General features: G+C 41.2%; 1 protein-coding gene across 1 annotated transcript in view; it reads left to right on the forward strand.

The window, feature by feature from the left end:
• Nucleotides 1-16,371, forward strand: part of PLEKHG3 (pleckstrin homology and RhoGEF domain containing G3) — a 251,286-nt gene that overhangs the window by 213,910 nt on the left and 21,005 nt on the right. Inside the window, exons 8-14 of the mRNA XM_073609396.1 lie at nt 4,063-4,213; nt 5,438-5,569; nt 8,183-8,365; nt 13,919-14,011; nt 14,778-14,864; nt 15,006-15,036; nt 15,224-15,319. Of these exons, the coding sequence (XP_073465497.1) occupies nt 4,063-4,213; nt 5,438-5,569; nt 8,183-8,365; nt 13,919-14,011; nt 14,778-14,864; nt 15,006-15,036; nt 15,224-15,319 (773 nt within the window). The remainder of the gene's footprint in view (nt 1-4,062; nt 4,214-5,437; nt 5,570-8,182; nt 8,366-13,918; nt 14,012-14,777; nt 14,865-15,005; nt 15,037-15,223; nt 15,320-16,371) is intronic.

Below are 16,371 nucleotides of genomic sequence, written 5' to 3' on the forward strand. Positions count from 1 at the left end.
TTTATGAACCTTGCTTTGTGCATTGGTGCACAGTCTTGTTGGAAAAGGAAGGGGCCATCCCCAAACTGTCCCCACAAAGTTGGAATAATGAAATTGTCCAAAATGTCTTGGTATGCTGACACCTTAAGAGTTCCCTTCACTGGAACTAAGGGGCCAAGCCCAACCCCTGAAAAACAACCCCACAACATAATTCCCTCCACCAAATGATTTGGACCAGTGCACAAAGCAAGCTCCATAAAGACATGAATGAGCGAGTTTGGGGTGGAGGAACTTGACTGGCCTGTACAGAGTTCTGACCTCAACCCGATAGAACACCTTTGGGATGAATTAGAACGTAGACTGCGAGCCAGGCCTTCTCGTCCGACAGTGCCTGAACTCACAAATGCGCTCCTGGAAGAATGGTCAAACATTCCCATAGACACACTCCTAAACCTTGTGGACAGCTTTCCCAAAAGAGTTGAAGCTGTTATAGCTGCAAAGGGTGGGCCAACTCAATATTGAACCCTACGGACTAAGACTGGGATGCCATTAAAGTTCGTGTGTGTGTGTGTAAAGGCAGGCCTCCCAATACTATTGACAATATAGTGTGTTTTATTTATTTATATATAATGTGTGTGTATGTGTATATATGTATGTATATATATTATGTGTGTGTATGTATGTGTATATATATATATATATATATATATATATATATATATATATATATATATATATATATATATTGGGGACGGAAAGTATTCAGACCTCCTTAAATTTTTCACTCTTTGTTTTATTGCAGCTATTTGCTAGAATCATTTAAGTTCATTTTTTTCCTCATTAATGTACACACAGCACCCCATATTGACAGAAAAACACAGAATTGTTGACATTTTTGCAGATTTATTAAAAAAGAAAAACTGAAATATCACATGGTCCTAATTATTCAGACCCTTTGCTCTGCCATTCCTCCTTGCAGATCCTCTCCAGTTCTGTCAGGTTGGATGGTAAACGTTGGTGGACAGCCATTTTTAGGTCTCTCCAGAGATGCTCAATTGGGTTTAAGTCAGGGCTCTGGCTGGGCCATTCAAGAACAGTCACGGAGTTGTTGTGAAGCCACTCCTTCGTTATTTTAGCTGTGTGCTTAGGGTCATTGTCTTGTTGGAAGATAAACCTTCAGCCCAGTCTGAGGTCCTGAGCACTCTGGAGAAGGTTTTCGTCCAGGATATCCCTCTACTTAGCCGCATTCATCTTTCCCTCAATTGCAACCAGTCGTCCTGTCCCTGCAGCTAAAAAACACCCCCACAGCATGATGCTGCCACCACCATGCTTCACTGTTGGGACTGTATTGGACAGGTGATGAGCAGTGCCTAGTTTTCTCCACACATACCGCTTAGAATTAAGGCCAAAAAGTTCTATCTTGGTCTCATCAGACCAGAGAATCTTATTTCTCACCATATTGGAGTCCTTCAGGTGTTTTTTTAGCGAACTCCATGCAGGCTTTTATGTGTCTTGCACTGAGGAGAGGCTTCCGTTGGGCCACTCTGCCATAAAGCCCCGACTGGTGGAGGGCTGCAGTGATGGTTGACTTTCTACAACTTTCTCCCATCTCCCGATATAAATATATGAGTGTCACAGCAAAGGACCATGTGATATTTCAGTTTTTCTTTTTTAATAAATCTGCAAAAATGTCAACAAAATGTGTGTACATTAATGAGGAAAAAAAAAATACTGAATACTTTCCGTCCCCACTGTGTATGTATTGTGTGTATATCTCTATATATATAATATTTTTTTTTCCATTGTAACAAGGTACTACCTACCATAAAACTACCATAAGCATATATACAGTCGGTTGCCGTTGGCTACTGTATACTGCCAAATGGGTGCTTCACTTTGTGGGACCGCCATTCAGCTGCTTAATTACAAGAATTCATTGTTTCATTGTAAGCAAGAATAAATTCATTCCTTGAGATTTAATGGTGCTAATAGAGCTCACAGGCTTCCTGATCAGGTCTGCCTGTCAGTTATACAGACAGACTTGATCAGAAACTCAATACAGGTCTGTGGGCAGGCAGATGTAAACAGACTTTACATCTGTCCATTTACATCTACTTAACTCCAAGTCCATCAATTTCCAGAAAAAAAAAAGTCTGCGTCCTTTTAAAAGATTTTCGGACCTGAACGTAACAGATTGGAGGTAGCTTGATGTTTACATCTGGTAGCTCATAGATCCAACACAGGTCTGCCACAGTCCGTTATCAAAATGCAGGCAAAAAATTGAACTGGCACAAAAGTCACAAAAGTGAAATCTGTTGCATTCTGCTCTGATTTAGCAGGTAGTCTGCTCATGGAACCCCTGTTGAATGGAGCAGAACGCAACATATGAAAAGACCCAAAATTATCAAACCACTATACCAGAAATATGTTTGTGTTCAAAAGGCTACTCCCACATGACACCGCACAGAAGTAGAGGCAATGACCCTCTAAATCATTTGCTAGAAAGAGAAAAGGTTTCAAAATTGACCCTGATTTGTCCAGCATAGCTAGGTCAATACCCATGGACACCTAATTGACTGGTACGTTGAACACTCAATTTTTTTACTTTCTTTTTTTTTTTTTTACAAATGCCTCTTTTTTCTTCATGATCTTTAGGACTATTAAATAGGTCAATTATTTCTGCCTGTTGGTTTGAAACTACAAGATCATAAAACTGGTTTTTAATCACAGAGCATGAACAAAAGGCCCGGGAGCATACAGAGGCCAGGAATTGGCTAACCAGCCAAGTGATTTATCTGGCATCTCTCTAGTTGTGTCATAAAACATTCAGTTCAATGCCTATAGATCTGTCACCAACAAGGCTTAAAGGAAGTTCACTTTGGTCAATCCCGCACTCTTTCTGATTTGTCACTCTAAGCTGCCACTCTGCTTTTCACTAAAGCTACACCCAGTAGATCAAAAGGGCTTTTGCATTTTAAAAATGTGCTTTAAACCATTTTTTAGGACATTTTCTGATGAGGATTTAGAATTGGGGTGACTTAATCATTTATTAACTTTTTGGCACAGGAAGACCTATTCACAATCAAATGTGACATAAACATGGCAAAAAATTATTGTTGAAGTGGAAATCAAGCCAAAACCTGTTACCCATCTTTTGGGTAGAATGGTTTACCTGTGTCTGTTCCTATTGGGAGAATATTTCCCCAATTCCTGAGAATATTTCTCTAGTTCCAAGATGTCATAGAAAGTCTGAAAATGATGTTGCAGCTGTCGCTGAAATAGGAGGAGAGGGCAAATCTCAAAAGGGCACCTGTTTCAGTGACTATTGCAAAACTATTGCAAAACATGGCAATTTCTCTCACTTTGGAAAGATGTTCTTCCACGTCACTGAGACAGGAATTGTGATGAAGCCTTTCCAGTGGGTACACAGTAGTACAGACCTGAAAAGAAGGGTGTATGGTGTGTGAGATCACTTGTTTTTAACCAAAGGCTGCTAAACCAGTATCTGGAGCCATACTTCTTGGTTGGTGCTTTTCTGCAGAATCTCTCCATCCCTACTAGTCCAGCATACTCGTCTTTTAGATCTGCTAAGCCCTGATGAGGAATATCATCTGAGCCCCTGACCTGTTGGCTTTTTATGGTACCAAGCTTCCAATAAAATTAGAACTGGACTTGTCACGTGATTTGTGTCTCTCTTTACTCCTTGCATACAAATGAATACAGACCTGAAAGAGGATCTAACCCTTACTCTGCCTATCAAGACTTAAAAAAGAATATGTTCAGCCAGAGTCTTAGGCTGGCCATACATTATACTTACATGTATAATAATATTATACATACATATAATTTTCTTGTAAAATTTTCCTTTGGATTGACCAAAACCTTATAATATGAGGTCAAACCTAAACACTTTATTCATCTATATCATGCCAATATGTATCGCTTATAACCTAAATTTAAGCATTTAAGGCATTTTGGTTATAAACTCTATTTAGCGCATTAGAATTTTATTTATTATTTGCATTCATGTTTGTTTTAAGTGGGCATTAACTACATCACTGTGATGGCTTTATCTCATTTCAGCTCTGTGGCTACCCTGACCGAATGCATGAGGAACAAAGTCTTGTCAAAATTCTTCCGAGAGAAGCAAGAGTTACTGAAGCAACCCTTTCCACTAGGAGCTTATCTCTTAAAACCAGTCCAGAGGATACTGAAGTACCATCTCCTGCTACAGGTAACACACTGTGTTCAGCCTGTTTTTTCTGCCCTTACAGCATTGGGTGTTATTTATAGAACTACTCAATTATTGCTTGTATCTGAATTAGTGGATTGAAAAAATGTATTGGTAAGCTCTCAACTCCTGTTCTGTCATTGTTAGGTTTTGCCCTACAGCTGTACATTTTTGTCTTTGGAGCATTGTATGTATTGTATTACCTGCACTACTTCTCTTGTTACCTCTTACTTTGTACACTATGTGGCCATAAGTAACTGCTTTTTTTGCACTTTCCAGTTCTAGTATATCAATAATAAAACTGGAGAGTGCAAAATCTGGTGAAGCTCTTCATAGAAGCCAATCGCCTTCCAGGTTTTTTTTGGTCTTTAATTGAACAAGCTGAAGTTGGAAGTCTATTCTCTACCATGCACAGCTGCACCAGATTTTGCTCTCTCCAGTCTTAGTAAATCAACTCCTAAGGTCCCTTTCACACGGCTTTCCGATCAAGTCTGCCTGTCAGTTTTCCAGGAGGACCTAATTGGAGCCTCCATTCACTTCTATGGAGCAGCAGATGTCAGCGGTGACAGGTCCGCTGACACCTGCTGCTATCCGATCTATCCCGTCCATGAAATTCAGACGGATGGTGACCCTATTTTCCATTCGTCTATTGCATTGGATGGGATTGGATAAAAACAGACAGGCGGTCTGTTTTCATCCGATCTCTCCATAGAGGAGAGTGGTGCTCTGACAGGTCCATCTCAGCACAGTGAGCGGAGATGGACCTGTCATCCGCCTGCTTAGCGGGGATCAGAGGAGGGATCCCCCTGCTGAGCTAAGCGGGTCCGCCGGGGGGGCGGGGGGGGGCGCGCCCTTGTGAAAGAACCCTAAAGGTCCTAATAGTGCTACAAAAACCAATAAATGGCCTTCTGAGAGATTTTTTTTAGCAGTTACTTATGACTTGGAAGGGTCTGGTTAAAGTCGCAGTCAGTGCAAAAGCTATGTTTAATTCCTATCGCCTGTGTATTAATTATGCCATAGCAATGGCTATTTCACAAAAATTCATGTGGCCAGTTATCCACAAACACAATATCAGTATAATTTCTTAGAAGCACAGTAAGCATGTGCAATACCAGTAAATGGGCTGGCCAGTCATGCTTATATTCATGTTTTCTAAGATGATGCAGTTATGTCTGGAGTGTATTGTATAGATAAATGTAGATAAATTAGAGATTATTTGTCTTTCAGGAAATTGCCAAGCATTTTGATGTGAATAAAGAAGGGTATGAAGTGGTGGAGGAGGCCATCGAGACCATGACTGGTGTGGCCTGGTACATTAATGATATGAAGAGAAAGCATGAACATGCTGTGCGCCAGCAGGTGAGTCATGAGGGTGATTTATCTCATGTTTGTGCAGCAGTATCTGACCTGTATAAATCATACAGTAATAGATCAAGATAAATGAAAGTTCTTTACAACCCTCCCTTGCTATGCATAAATGAACTGTGTCATTCCAGCACTTCATAATGTTTTTTTATTTCTTTTAATTGTCCTAGTTGGGCTTCTCTCACACTAGCCTGCATAGTAAAACTTTACCATGCAGGCTACTGCAATGCCAGCTCTGGCAGGGAGCAGTGCAATGTGCGCTTAAATGCATCTCGCTGCTGGGTTTTCTTTGTTGCTTGTTTTTCACATATTGACTCCTCATTCATACCACTGCATAGTAGTGTGGTGCATTTTGTTGCTGTGTGGTGATATGCGGTGCAATCCGACATGCTACATTCTTCCACACTGCATTGCATCACACCAGCGTTGCGGTGTGAACGGGTGTATTTTTATGTGCCCTAGTTGCGACCTGCGATTTTCCTCTATGGAACACTATAGGTCATAGCAAATAGTGTGTTAACTGTGAACTGTGACATTTTAACAGGTCTTTTAGTCAGGGGTAGAGGTCGACCGATATATCGGCTGGCCGATATTTGGCGTTTTTTACTTCGGCATCGGCTGATTGTGCTGATAAAAAAGGCCGATTGTAACTTCAGCCACTTGCAAATGACTTCTGTAATAGAAGTCAATGCAAGTTGTCTGTGGAGAGGATTCTCTCCTCCTCTGGGCAGCCTGCCAAGTCTGATAAGAAGATACATTTGTATCTTTTCAAGTTCTTTTTTATCAATAGACTGAACTCTGTGTGTAGAAGCTCTCAGTTTAACCATTTAAAGACTAAATCTTTTCTGACACTTGTTGCTTACAGGTAAAAATCCTGTATTTTCTGCTAGAAAATCCCTTAGAACCCCCAAACATTATATATATTTTTTTTAGCAGAGACCCTAGGGAATAAAATGGTGGTTGTTGCAATATTTTATGTCATACGGTATTTGCGCAGCGGTCTTTCAAACGCAATTTAAAAAAAAAAAATGCAGTAATGAATTAAAAAAAAAAAAAAATAAGCAGTAAAGTTAGCCCATTTTTTTTCGTCCAAAAGTTTTGATTACCTGTTTTTGTGTATTTAATATTTAAGATAGTTTTTTTTTTTTTATTCTAAATTATACATACAAGTGAACTGATCGGAGGTTTGTTTTGTTTAATGTTTAAATGTAAAAAACTTTCTGTATCACTTATTACTTAAGGCTGCTTTCACACTGGAGCGGGCAGGAGTTGATGGTAAAACGCTGCTAGCTTTAGCGGCGCTTTACCGTCATTTTAGAGGTGCTATTCGGCTGCTAGCGGGGCGCTTATAACCCAGCTAGCGGCCGAGGAAGGGGTTAAATGCGCCCCTGAAGGGCCGCTGCCAAAACGCTTTGCAGGCGCTTCGGCAGTGGTGCGCATTCATTTCAATGGGCAGGAGTGGTGGAGGAGCGGTATACACCGCTCCAAAGATGCTGCTTGCAGGACTTTTTTTTACATCCTGCCAGCGCATCGCCTCAGTGTGACAGCACTCAGGATATCACACTGAGACTGCAGGGGAGCCGTTTTACAGGCACTTTACAGGCGCTATTTTTAGCCCAAAAGCGCCTGAAAAATGCCCCAGTGTGAAAGGGGTCTAACTGTTAGATTTTATGAGATGAAGGGAAAAAAAAAAAAAAAAAATCGGCCAAATATATCGGCCCAAAAAATCGGCATCACATATCGGCCATCGGCCACCGCGATTTCTAAATATCGGCATCGGCCAGAGAAAACCCCATATCGGTCGACCTCTAGTCAGGGGTAACAGTGGGGGAGGGGGGTGTTTTCCCCAGTGTAGAAACATCCCCATGGGAAAGAGCAGTGTTTTCAGATAAAGATATGATACCCTAATAATGTGCTCCATATAAACCTGAACAGGGCAAACTCCTGCTGCATCTTAGGGAGATCAGCTTTCATGTTTTGCTGTTGTAGAACTACACAGTATACTGTATCTTGGGGAGGAAGCGTCACCGCTCACAGGTTTTGTTTTGTTTTTTCTTTTTTTTTTCTGACTATAGTGCTTGACAGACATGGGCCACATGAAATAGTAATGATTTTTTTCTTGTGGGGTCGCGGGGTGTTTTTCACAGAAGCATCACTACTGTGCTGACCAGTTTGGATGCAAATGTTTGAGAAGAGTTGTTCTTTACACTATAGAATCTTGAAAGCAGAGGTGTAATGCTGACTGCCGGGGTTATAATTATTTAGCATTTAGTGATTGTAAGTTGTGGTCATTTGTTAATTTCTTTTAGGAGTGCAACTTGAAAGCAATTGTGTCAGCACTTCACATTTGTTACCATTTGCTTGTGCAGAACAGTAGGCTATTTTTCATTGCACCTAACTAAAAACATACCTGTACGCAGTGCAGTCATTGAATGTCCTAATAAAATGCAAGTGAATATGTACTTTTTGGAATAGAGAATGCTGTATTTAGTTGTAGAACCACAGCTGAGCAATAACTCAGAATCCAGGGCAATAATACTAATAGGCGAACTGCACTTCCTAAATAGAACATTCTATAACCAGAATCTTTTTGCTTTCTGTTCTCAGGAAATCCAGTCTCTGCTGCTGAACTGGAAAGGCATGGATCTTACCACGTATGGCGAGCTGGTTCTAGAGGGCACATTTCGTGTTCAGCGCGCCCGAAGCGAGAGGACGTTTTTCCTGTTTTACAAGGCCCTGCTGATCACAAAAAAACGCGGAGACCACTTTGTTTACAAAACCCACATCCCGGTATAGCATTCAGAATTACTTATGGTTGATATAAAAAGGAGTTAAGTGAATGTACATGATGCTGAGGAGTGACCAATTTCTGTGTGCACAGAATGGCTGAAATGTGTATATTCAGAAATGCACATTAAAGCGGACCTGTGTTTAATGCAAACACAAATCTCCATTCAGTCTTGCTGAGGTGGCTAAGCAAAGAGCAATATAGGGTTGACATGCTTGCACTGCCTGAAGAAAATAATATTCCAGGATTCCTTAGGCATTGGTAGCGTATAAGGACTTTAGGACTTGGTCACTTAACATGTGCTGAAGGAGAGGATGAACTTAGATCACATGACTAGGTGCCAAGACCTTCACAGGTGTGGGCAGCACTCACCCTTGCAGCAGAATATTCTATAGGAAGGGTATACATGACAATGTCTAGGTGATTCTGGCTGTAGGCAATATATTGGTAGATGGGAGCAGGAAGCTGAGCCTAGTCTGTTATAGGGAAGTGAAGAAACCTCAGAGGCTAGAGGTGATCCCTTACTATACTACTGCCATAGAGGTATATGCTGAAAGCTTTTGCTGACCACAACCTCCTGAAGGTTTGTTTTTTGCTTGATTTATCTATGTTTGATTTAAGCAAAGCTAAGATACTGCTTTTGTTTACAGCCTGTATTGTTTAACCACTTGCCTACTGGGCACTTTCACCCCCTTCCTGCCAGGCCAATTTTCAGCTTTCAGAGCTGTTGTACTTTGAATGACAATCGGGCGGTCATGCTACATTGTACCCAAAATTTTCTATCGTTTTTTTTTTTTTTTTTTTTGAGACAGATAGAGCTTTCTTTTGATGGTATTTAATCACCACTGGGTCTTTTATTTTTTGTTAAACAAAGGAAATAAGACCGACAATTTTGAAAAAAAAAAGTTTTTCCTTGTTTCTGTTATAAATAATTAATTTTTCTTTTTCACTGATGTGTGCTAATGAGGCTACGCTGATGGGCACTGATGAGGCTGCAGTGATATATGGCACTTTGGACTGCAGTGATATGGGGTACTGACAGGTGGCTCTGATGGGCACTGGCCTTCTGATGGGCACTTGTCCATCCCCATGAGTAAGCTCCAGTGGGTGGAGTGAAAGGTGTGGGGGGCTTGGCCTTGCGGGGGTCCAGGCTTAGGCTGCCACTTGTCTACACACAGCAGGTCTTGTTCTGATGTGCGGCTCCCGGGATCTTCTGCTCTTATCTGTCATGGTTTGGAGCATGGGCAGACTCCTTCCCAGCCAGCACTCACAAGAGCAGGCACAGAACTACACTTCCTAGCAGCCTGAGCATGTCACATACATAACATGAGTTTGCAACTTTTCTTCTTCACTAATGTGCGCTGATGAAGAGGCACCGATGAGGCATCACTGACATGAGGCAGAACTGACTTGTGGTTCTGCTGGGCACTGACTTGCGGCTCTGGGCACTGGCAGACATCACTGATGGGGCTGCACTGATTATCAGTGTAGATGTCCCCGGTGTGGATTGCCACTTACCGGCTCTACAGCGCGTGAGGAGAGGAATTCAGATAACTGGCAAATCCTGTTTACACTGTGATTAGATGTGATTGGGCACAGCTGTTCACATAGTAAAGGGCTGCTGTGATTGACCCTTTACCCCGACCTGTGATCAGCTGTGTTTGAAGGACACAGCGATCACAGAGCACTACTGATGCACGCCGCAGCAGGAAATGTGCGATCGCGCTGTAGTTGTCATTCGGCTATAGCATGGTCAGCAGGAGGTTAAAAAAAGCTTCCAGCCTTGGTGTAGTGTTCTAAGGTTCAGTTGGCATTAAATTGTAATTTTGACTTGTTGGGAACCACAAATTGGTAAGATTTGTTTTTTTAAAGCACTGCATGTGTTAGATGAATGAAAGGTCTTATTGTTAAACTATTTATTTAAATTATTAGAATGTATCCTAAAATCACATATATGTGGCAATTTTACATATAAATCCTGTCATTTAAAGGGAACATAAACTGTTGGCTGGTTTATATGAAAAAGATTTTAATACCCTTCATAGATAAGCATGTCAAATCTTTAGTAACTTACCAATGGGAAGATAAAGTTAAGGTGGTTTATGGGCAACAATATTTCCAAAGACTTGGTTTGTTTTTGCTGTAGCTAATGAAATAATCTACTGTGCTTTTGCATGGTGTGACTTCCTAATATAAACCAATAGACTACAAAAAAATATCATATACAAAAAAAAAAAAAAAATATTGCATTTCTTTTGTAAGAGTAGTAAGTAGTAAAAATAGAAGGATGCAGCTAAAATGGAATTCTGTGACTGGGGCCAACATAGGGGTTGATATACTAAAACTGGAATGTAAAATCTGGTGTAGTTGTGCATGGTAGCCAATCGGCTTCTAACTTCAGCTTGTTCAATTAGTCTAGGTTCACATCTATGCGCCTGTGCTTGATGCGTTTTTCAGTGCATTTTGCGTTTATTAAACCTGAGTTTTTTATGCGTTTTTCCATGCAGTTTTCATGCATTTTGCGTTTTATGTTTTTTTTTCTCTTTAAATGCACTGTAAAACACACTGTATATAGCTGGTTGTTAAGGAGGGGGTTGGGAAGCCAGCTGCTGCATCCTTAGCAACCGAGGAGTCATGTAAAAAAAAAGAAATTGCCAGCAAAAAAACTTGCGAAAAAAACGGTGTGGGGTTCCCCCCCAGGTGTATACCAGGCCCTTCGGGTCTAGTATGGATTCAGAGGGGACCCCCCTCACGCCAAAATCTAAAAATAAAAAATGGCGTGGGGTCCCCCCCAAAATCCATACAATTCCCTTATCCGAGCATCCCGGAAGGTCAGCAAAGGGAGGGGACGAGCGAGCACCCCCCTCCCCTCCTGAACCATACCAGGCCACATGACCTCAACATGGGGGGGTGGGTGCTTTTGCTCTGCGCCCCCCACACCAAAGCATCTTGCCCCCATGTTGATGAGGACAAGGGCCTCTTCCCAACAACCCTAGCTGGTGGTCATCTGGGTCTGCGGGCGGGGGGCTTATCGGAACCTTTAGGAAGAGGGCCCCCAGATCCCAGCCCCCCTATGTGAATGGGTATTGGGTACATTGTACCCCTACCCATTAACCAAAAAAGCAGTGAAATGTAATAAAAGCACAAGAACCGGTTTTTGACAATTCCTTTATTAATAGCTCTGTCTTCTCTAGCCGTCTCTTTCCGTCGTCTTCTCCTTCCCGTTGCCTACTTCTCGAGCTGTCTCTTCCCTCTGTCTTTTTCTTCTCGTCGTCTTCCTCGCTGCCAGTTACCCACTAAAAAAAGGGGCGGGCTCTCCGAGTGATGTCATCGGATGGCCACGCTCCATGGCTATATAAGAGTCGGCAGAGAGTGGGCGACAATAAAATGGATGAAGACATCAACAGAACTAGAGTGCCTTTTTTTTTTTGTAGCGGGTAACCAGCGGCAAGGAAGAAGGCAGCAGCGGGAAGAGACGGCTCGAGGAAAAGACGGCAGGAAGGAGAAGGCTAGAGAAGACTAGCTATTAGACTCTTGTGTTTTTATTACATTTTACTGCTTTTTTGGTGAATGGCTAGGGGTACAATGTACCCGATACCCATTCACATAAAAGGGGAGCGGGATCTGGGGGCTCCCTTCTTAAAGGGGGGCTTCCAGATTCCGAAAAGCTCCCCGCCCCCAGACCCTGACAACCACTGGCTAGGGTTGTCGGGAAGAGACCCTTGTTCTCATCAACATTGGGGCAAGGTGCTTTGGGGTGGGGGGGCGCAGAGCCCCCACCTCCCCCATGTTGAGGGCATGCAGCCTGGTACGGTTCAGGGGGGTCCTCCCCCCTTATGTCCTACTTTTCCTGACCTGCTAGGCGGCATGCTTGGATAAGGGTCTGGTATGATTTTTTTTGTTGGGGGGGGGGATCCCCTCCGAATCCATACTAGACCCAAAGGGCCTGGTATGGACCTGGGGGGGGGGAACCCACACTGTTTTTTTTTTTTGCTTTTTTGGGGGGGGGTTGTGAATTTTTTGCCTTTTTTTCTTTTTTTTGCTTTTAGTGGGGAACCCAACTCATCGGTTGCTAAGGACGCGACGGCCGGCTTCTCGGCCCCCTGCTTAGCAACCAGCTATGTACAGTGGTAAAATAATAACCGCAAAACGCATCAAAAATCGCATCACAAATGCAACACTTGCGTTTCTGGTGCGCTTCTATTGAAATCTATTAGCTGCAAATCGCGGGAAAAAAGTCCCCGACCCTTTCCAAAAGCGCACCGGCCACAAAATGCATAGATGTGAACTAGTACCAGAGGAAACCATGTTAAGTGGACTGTAGTGTGTTTCTGCAAACGCACTAAAAAATGCATAGGTGTGAACCTAGGGTCAAGCTTTGACCAAAAAAAAACCTGGAAGCTGATTGGTTCTATGCAGAGCTGCACCAGATTTTGCACTCTCCAGTTTTAGTACATCAACTCCTATGTTGGCCCCAGTCACAGAATTCCATTTTAGCTGCATACTTCTATTTTACTACTTATCGTACCCTTACAAAGGAAATTCAATATTTTAATAAATCAACCCCATAGTATCCCAAGCTCCTAGCTGTTAGGTAAGCAATCTTCTACAGGTTGAGTAGCACTGACCTCGGTGGTCATATTCTTTTATTGTGAGGCCAAAGATATAAAACAGCTTACAGTCATTGCCAAGAAACCAACATGAACTCCACTGTACTGTTTGTATTGGCCTTACTCACAGGATAGAAGTAGAAGATAAAACCACTATATTAGAATTAGAACAAGGAATGGTCAGCCCAATTAATTTCAGTTCCTCATCTGTGGCATTTATCGGAGAAGGTAAAAGCCCAAACACTTACACAGATGTTCATGTCTTGTGAGCCTGTTTGAGCACTACTGTTTTCAGTATTAGTAAAACTGAAGAGGATCATTTCCACTGTTACCTATAGTCAAGGGCTGATGGAATGACCTGGATCTATTAACCCCTCCAGGGTGTGACATCCCAGACTGGCCGAGCCAGTACTTCTAACCACCTCTATTGGAAAGGATGCTGCTACATCCTGATGTGTTCCAGTATGGTATCTTTTTATTTAATGATTGACTTTGCTCTGGTTACATCAATTCAGAGGAGATTTCATCTTAGGTTGTTTTATAATTGCAGTTATACATATTCACTGCTATTTATTATGTACATAATGTATATTAGTAGCACATAACTTACATTCAGGGCCCATTCACAACACTCAGTGCATTAAACACACACACATTAAGATGAGCATTGACATGCATTGTTTTAGGGTAGCCCATTCATTTGATTGGACAAAAAAATCATGCCTGGCAGCATTTTTAGCAGCTCGGTGCATCACGACCATGCATTGAAGTACGGTGGGAAGGTGCGTTGGGGCGCACATTGCGGTAACATACAGGTTACTGCAGCACTGGGGTGAAATGGGCCCATCTTTTATATTTAGTTCTGCTTTGTTTAATAATTTTGAATCAATATTTTAAAATGTTGTCTAACATTTGGTGCTACTTTTTTGTTTTGTAATTCTTTAGTGTGCAAGTCTGATGCTGATTGAGAGTACAAGGGACTCCCTTTGCTTCACTTTGACACACTATAAGAACAGCAAGCAACAGCATAATGTGCAGGTAAGTGATTTCTCAAACATTCCACAGGATCTGGCGTTGAAATGTTCCAGCAATAGAAAGCATAGATTATTCCTCTTTATGGAATGAGCTGCAGGGATGAGCAGATGGTAAACTGGTGGAATCTGAGCTACCGATAACGGTGTCTGCATTGATCTATATTTACCTAAATTCTCTTATTTTTCTCTGAACACAATTTCCCCACAAAGTTCCTGCGGAATATGAACTCTCCCGATTCTTTCTTTCCCTGTGAGTGTCAACTATGATATCATTTACTTTGTTTTCTGTCTCTATAAAACAATCTAGCCATTTGTGATACCTAACACTTTGCAGAACTAATTTTTAAAGACCCTTGGTTGTTAGATCTGGTGTAGAAAATTGATTTTTGTATCTAGTGACTTGCAAACCTCATTCATGAAAAATATCAGCTGCACATTCTCCTAATTATGAAATGTCAAAGCATGAGCTATTACACTGCCGTTAATATAAGCTAGCTGGGATTTTCCCTGTATGTGAAATGCCACATCAAGAGTTTACTCTAAACCATGTAAATATTCAAAGTCAGCTGGATGTTTGGGGCCTGCTGGTATTTTATCTTACCATCAAGAAAATAATATTCAAAAGCATATTGTGCGTCCTCTGTACCAGTAGGATGAAGAGCTGGTTGCACAGATGTATCACACAAAGTAATGTGCTTTTAGCCATTTCCACTGATTGTTCAGGTATGGAAGTTTGTACTTGAATTTAATTTAATTCTGGTTTTACACAGGCCAAAACAGTGGAGGAGAAACGTATCTGGACTCATCACATCAAGAAACTTATCTTGGAGAATCACCATGCCATCATTCCACAGAAAGTAAGATCATTTACCATTCTGACACCAATGCTCAGTGTATATGGAGAACACTGAAAAGTAGAAATGCAACTGTTCACGTTTGGACATTCCTTCAAAGTGGTGCAAGATTCTGACTAAATTTTTTTTTTTTTTTTTTTTTAGGCCAAGGAAGCAATTCTAGAGATGGACGCATGTAAGTGTACAGTGATGATTTATATTTTTATTTAATATGCAGTTTTTTGTCTATGTCTTAGTCTTTTTTTATTTCTGAAATAATATATTTTTATCCTGGTCATGTTAAAGGGGATTCCCATTTAAAGAGGACATGACCCAGAGGTGCGCTTTTCCTTTGCCATTGACCATAATCATCTTCTTTCCAGATCCTGGACGTTACAAATATAGTCCGGAAAGAATAAAGAAAACTATGTCAACAATTGACCCTACGGTCGCGCTGCGGTCGGGGCGCAGACAGTCAGGTATAATACTGAAATTAAATATTTTTTTGTTGTATGTCAAGGTGTAAAGCTGCCAACATTCCTGGCATTGGGATGTAAAACAAGATTGCCCCCCCCCCCCTCCTGCAAATAATAGCATTCACTTTTCAATAAACAAAACTGTGCATCAGTGATTGGGGCTTTTTGGAAGAACACACAGAAATCATAAAATATGTAATTCACAGTTTATCATTTCTATCAGTGCAAAGTAAAAGTATTTGCTCTGTGTTTTGGGCCATATATTGTATGACTATACCATTGCCTTTAAGTTGGCTTTGAGAATGTTCTCCTTTATCACCTGGCAAGAAATTGTTGATGCTATATTTCATGATTTGAAAATTTGCTTTATCCTTTCAAATATTTGGATTTTGCTGTCTCTGCTGACTTTTCTTTGCCATTAACTAGTGATTGCTACTGTCTTTATGATTTTGTCCTGTCTTTAGTTTTTCAGTCTAATCCTCCACATGCTAATGCACTTTTTTAATGTATTTTTTTAAAGTGGTATTTAACCCCCCTCCCAAAAAAAAAAAAAAAAAAAGATTTATTATAATGCAGCTTACCAATTCTTAGATATGATGTCTGCATTTGTTTTCTTTTTTAGGGTTTCTTTCTTTTATTTTCACCTGGTGATCTGGCCAGTAAATCTGTTTTTCAACATAGCAAGCTGTCCTACCAATGTATCAGTTGAGTGTTGAGACAAACGATTTACCACTGACAGGGGTGCTTACAGTGATTGTCATTTATTCATGTACAACTGTTATCCCAAACAAAAATAAATGTTGCTGTAACTGCAGTGTGAGCTTGAATTTGGCTTCAATTTATTAGCGTATCTAAATCTTCTAGTCCAGCTAACACACCCCTCCCTCCAGATTAACAATTCTTCTTTCTGCTGTGCCCCTGTGCTCATTCATCCAGAGTGGGGCATGCTAATACATAACACGTGTTACTGGCTGGATCACCAGGTAAAAACAAAAAAACAAAACTAATGTAGCCACCATCTGATTGGTAAGCTGCAATAAATTACATTATTGGTT

The sequence above is a fragment of the Aquarana catesbeiana genome, linkage group LG13 (genome assembly GCF_042186555.1).
Source record: "Aquarana catesbeiana isolate 2022-GZ linkage group LG13, ASM4218655v1, whole genome shotgun sequence".
Classification (NCBI taxonomy): Eukaryota; Metazoa; Chordata; class Amphibia; order Anura; family Ranidae; genus Aquarana; species Aquarana catesbeiana.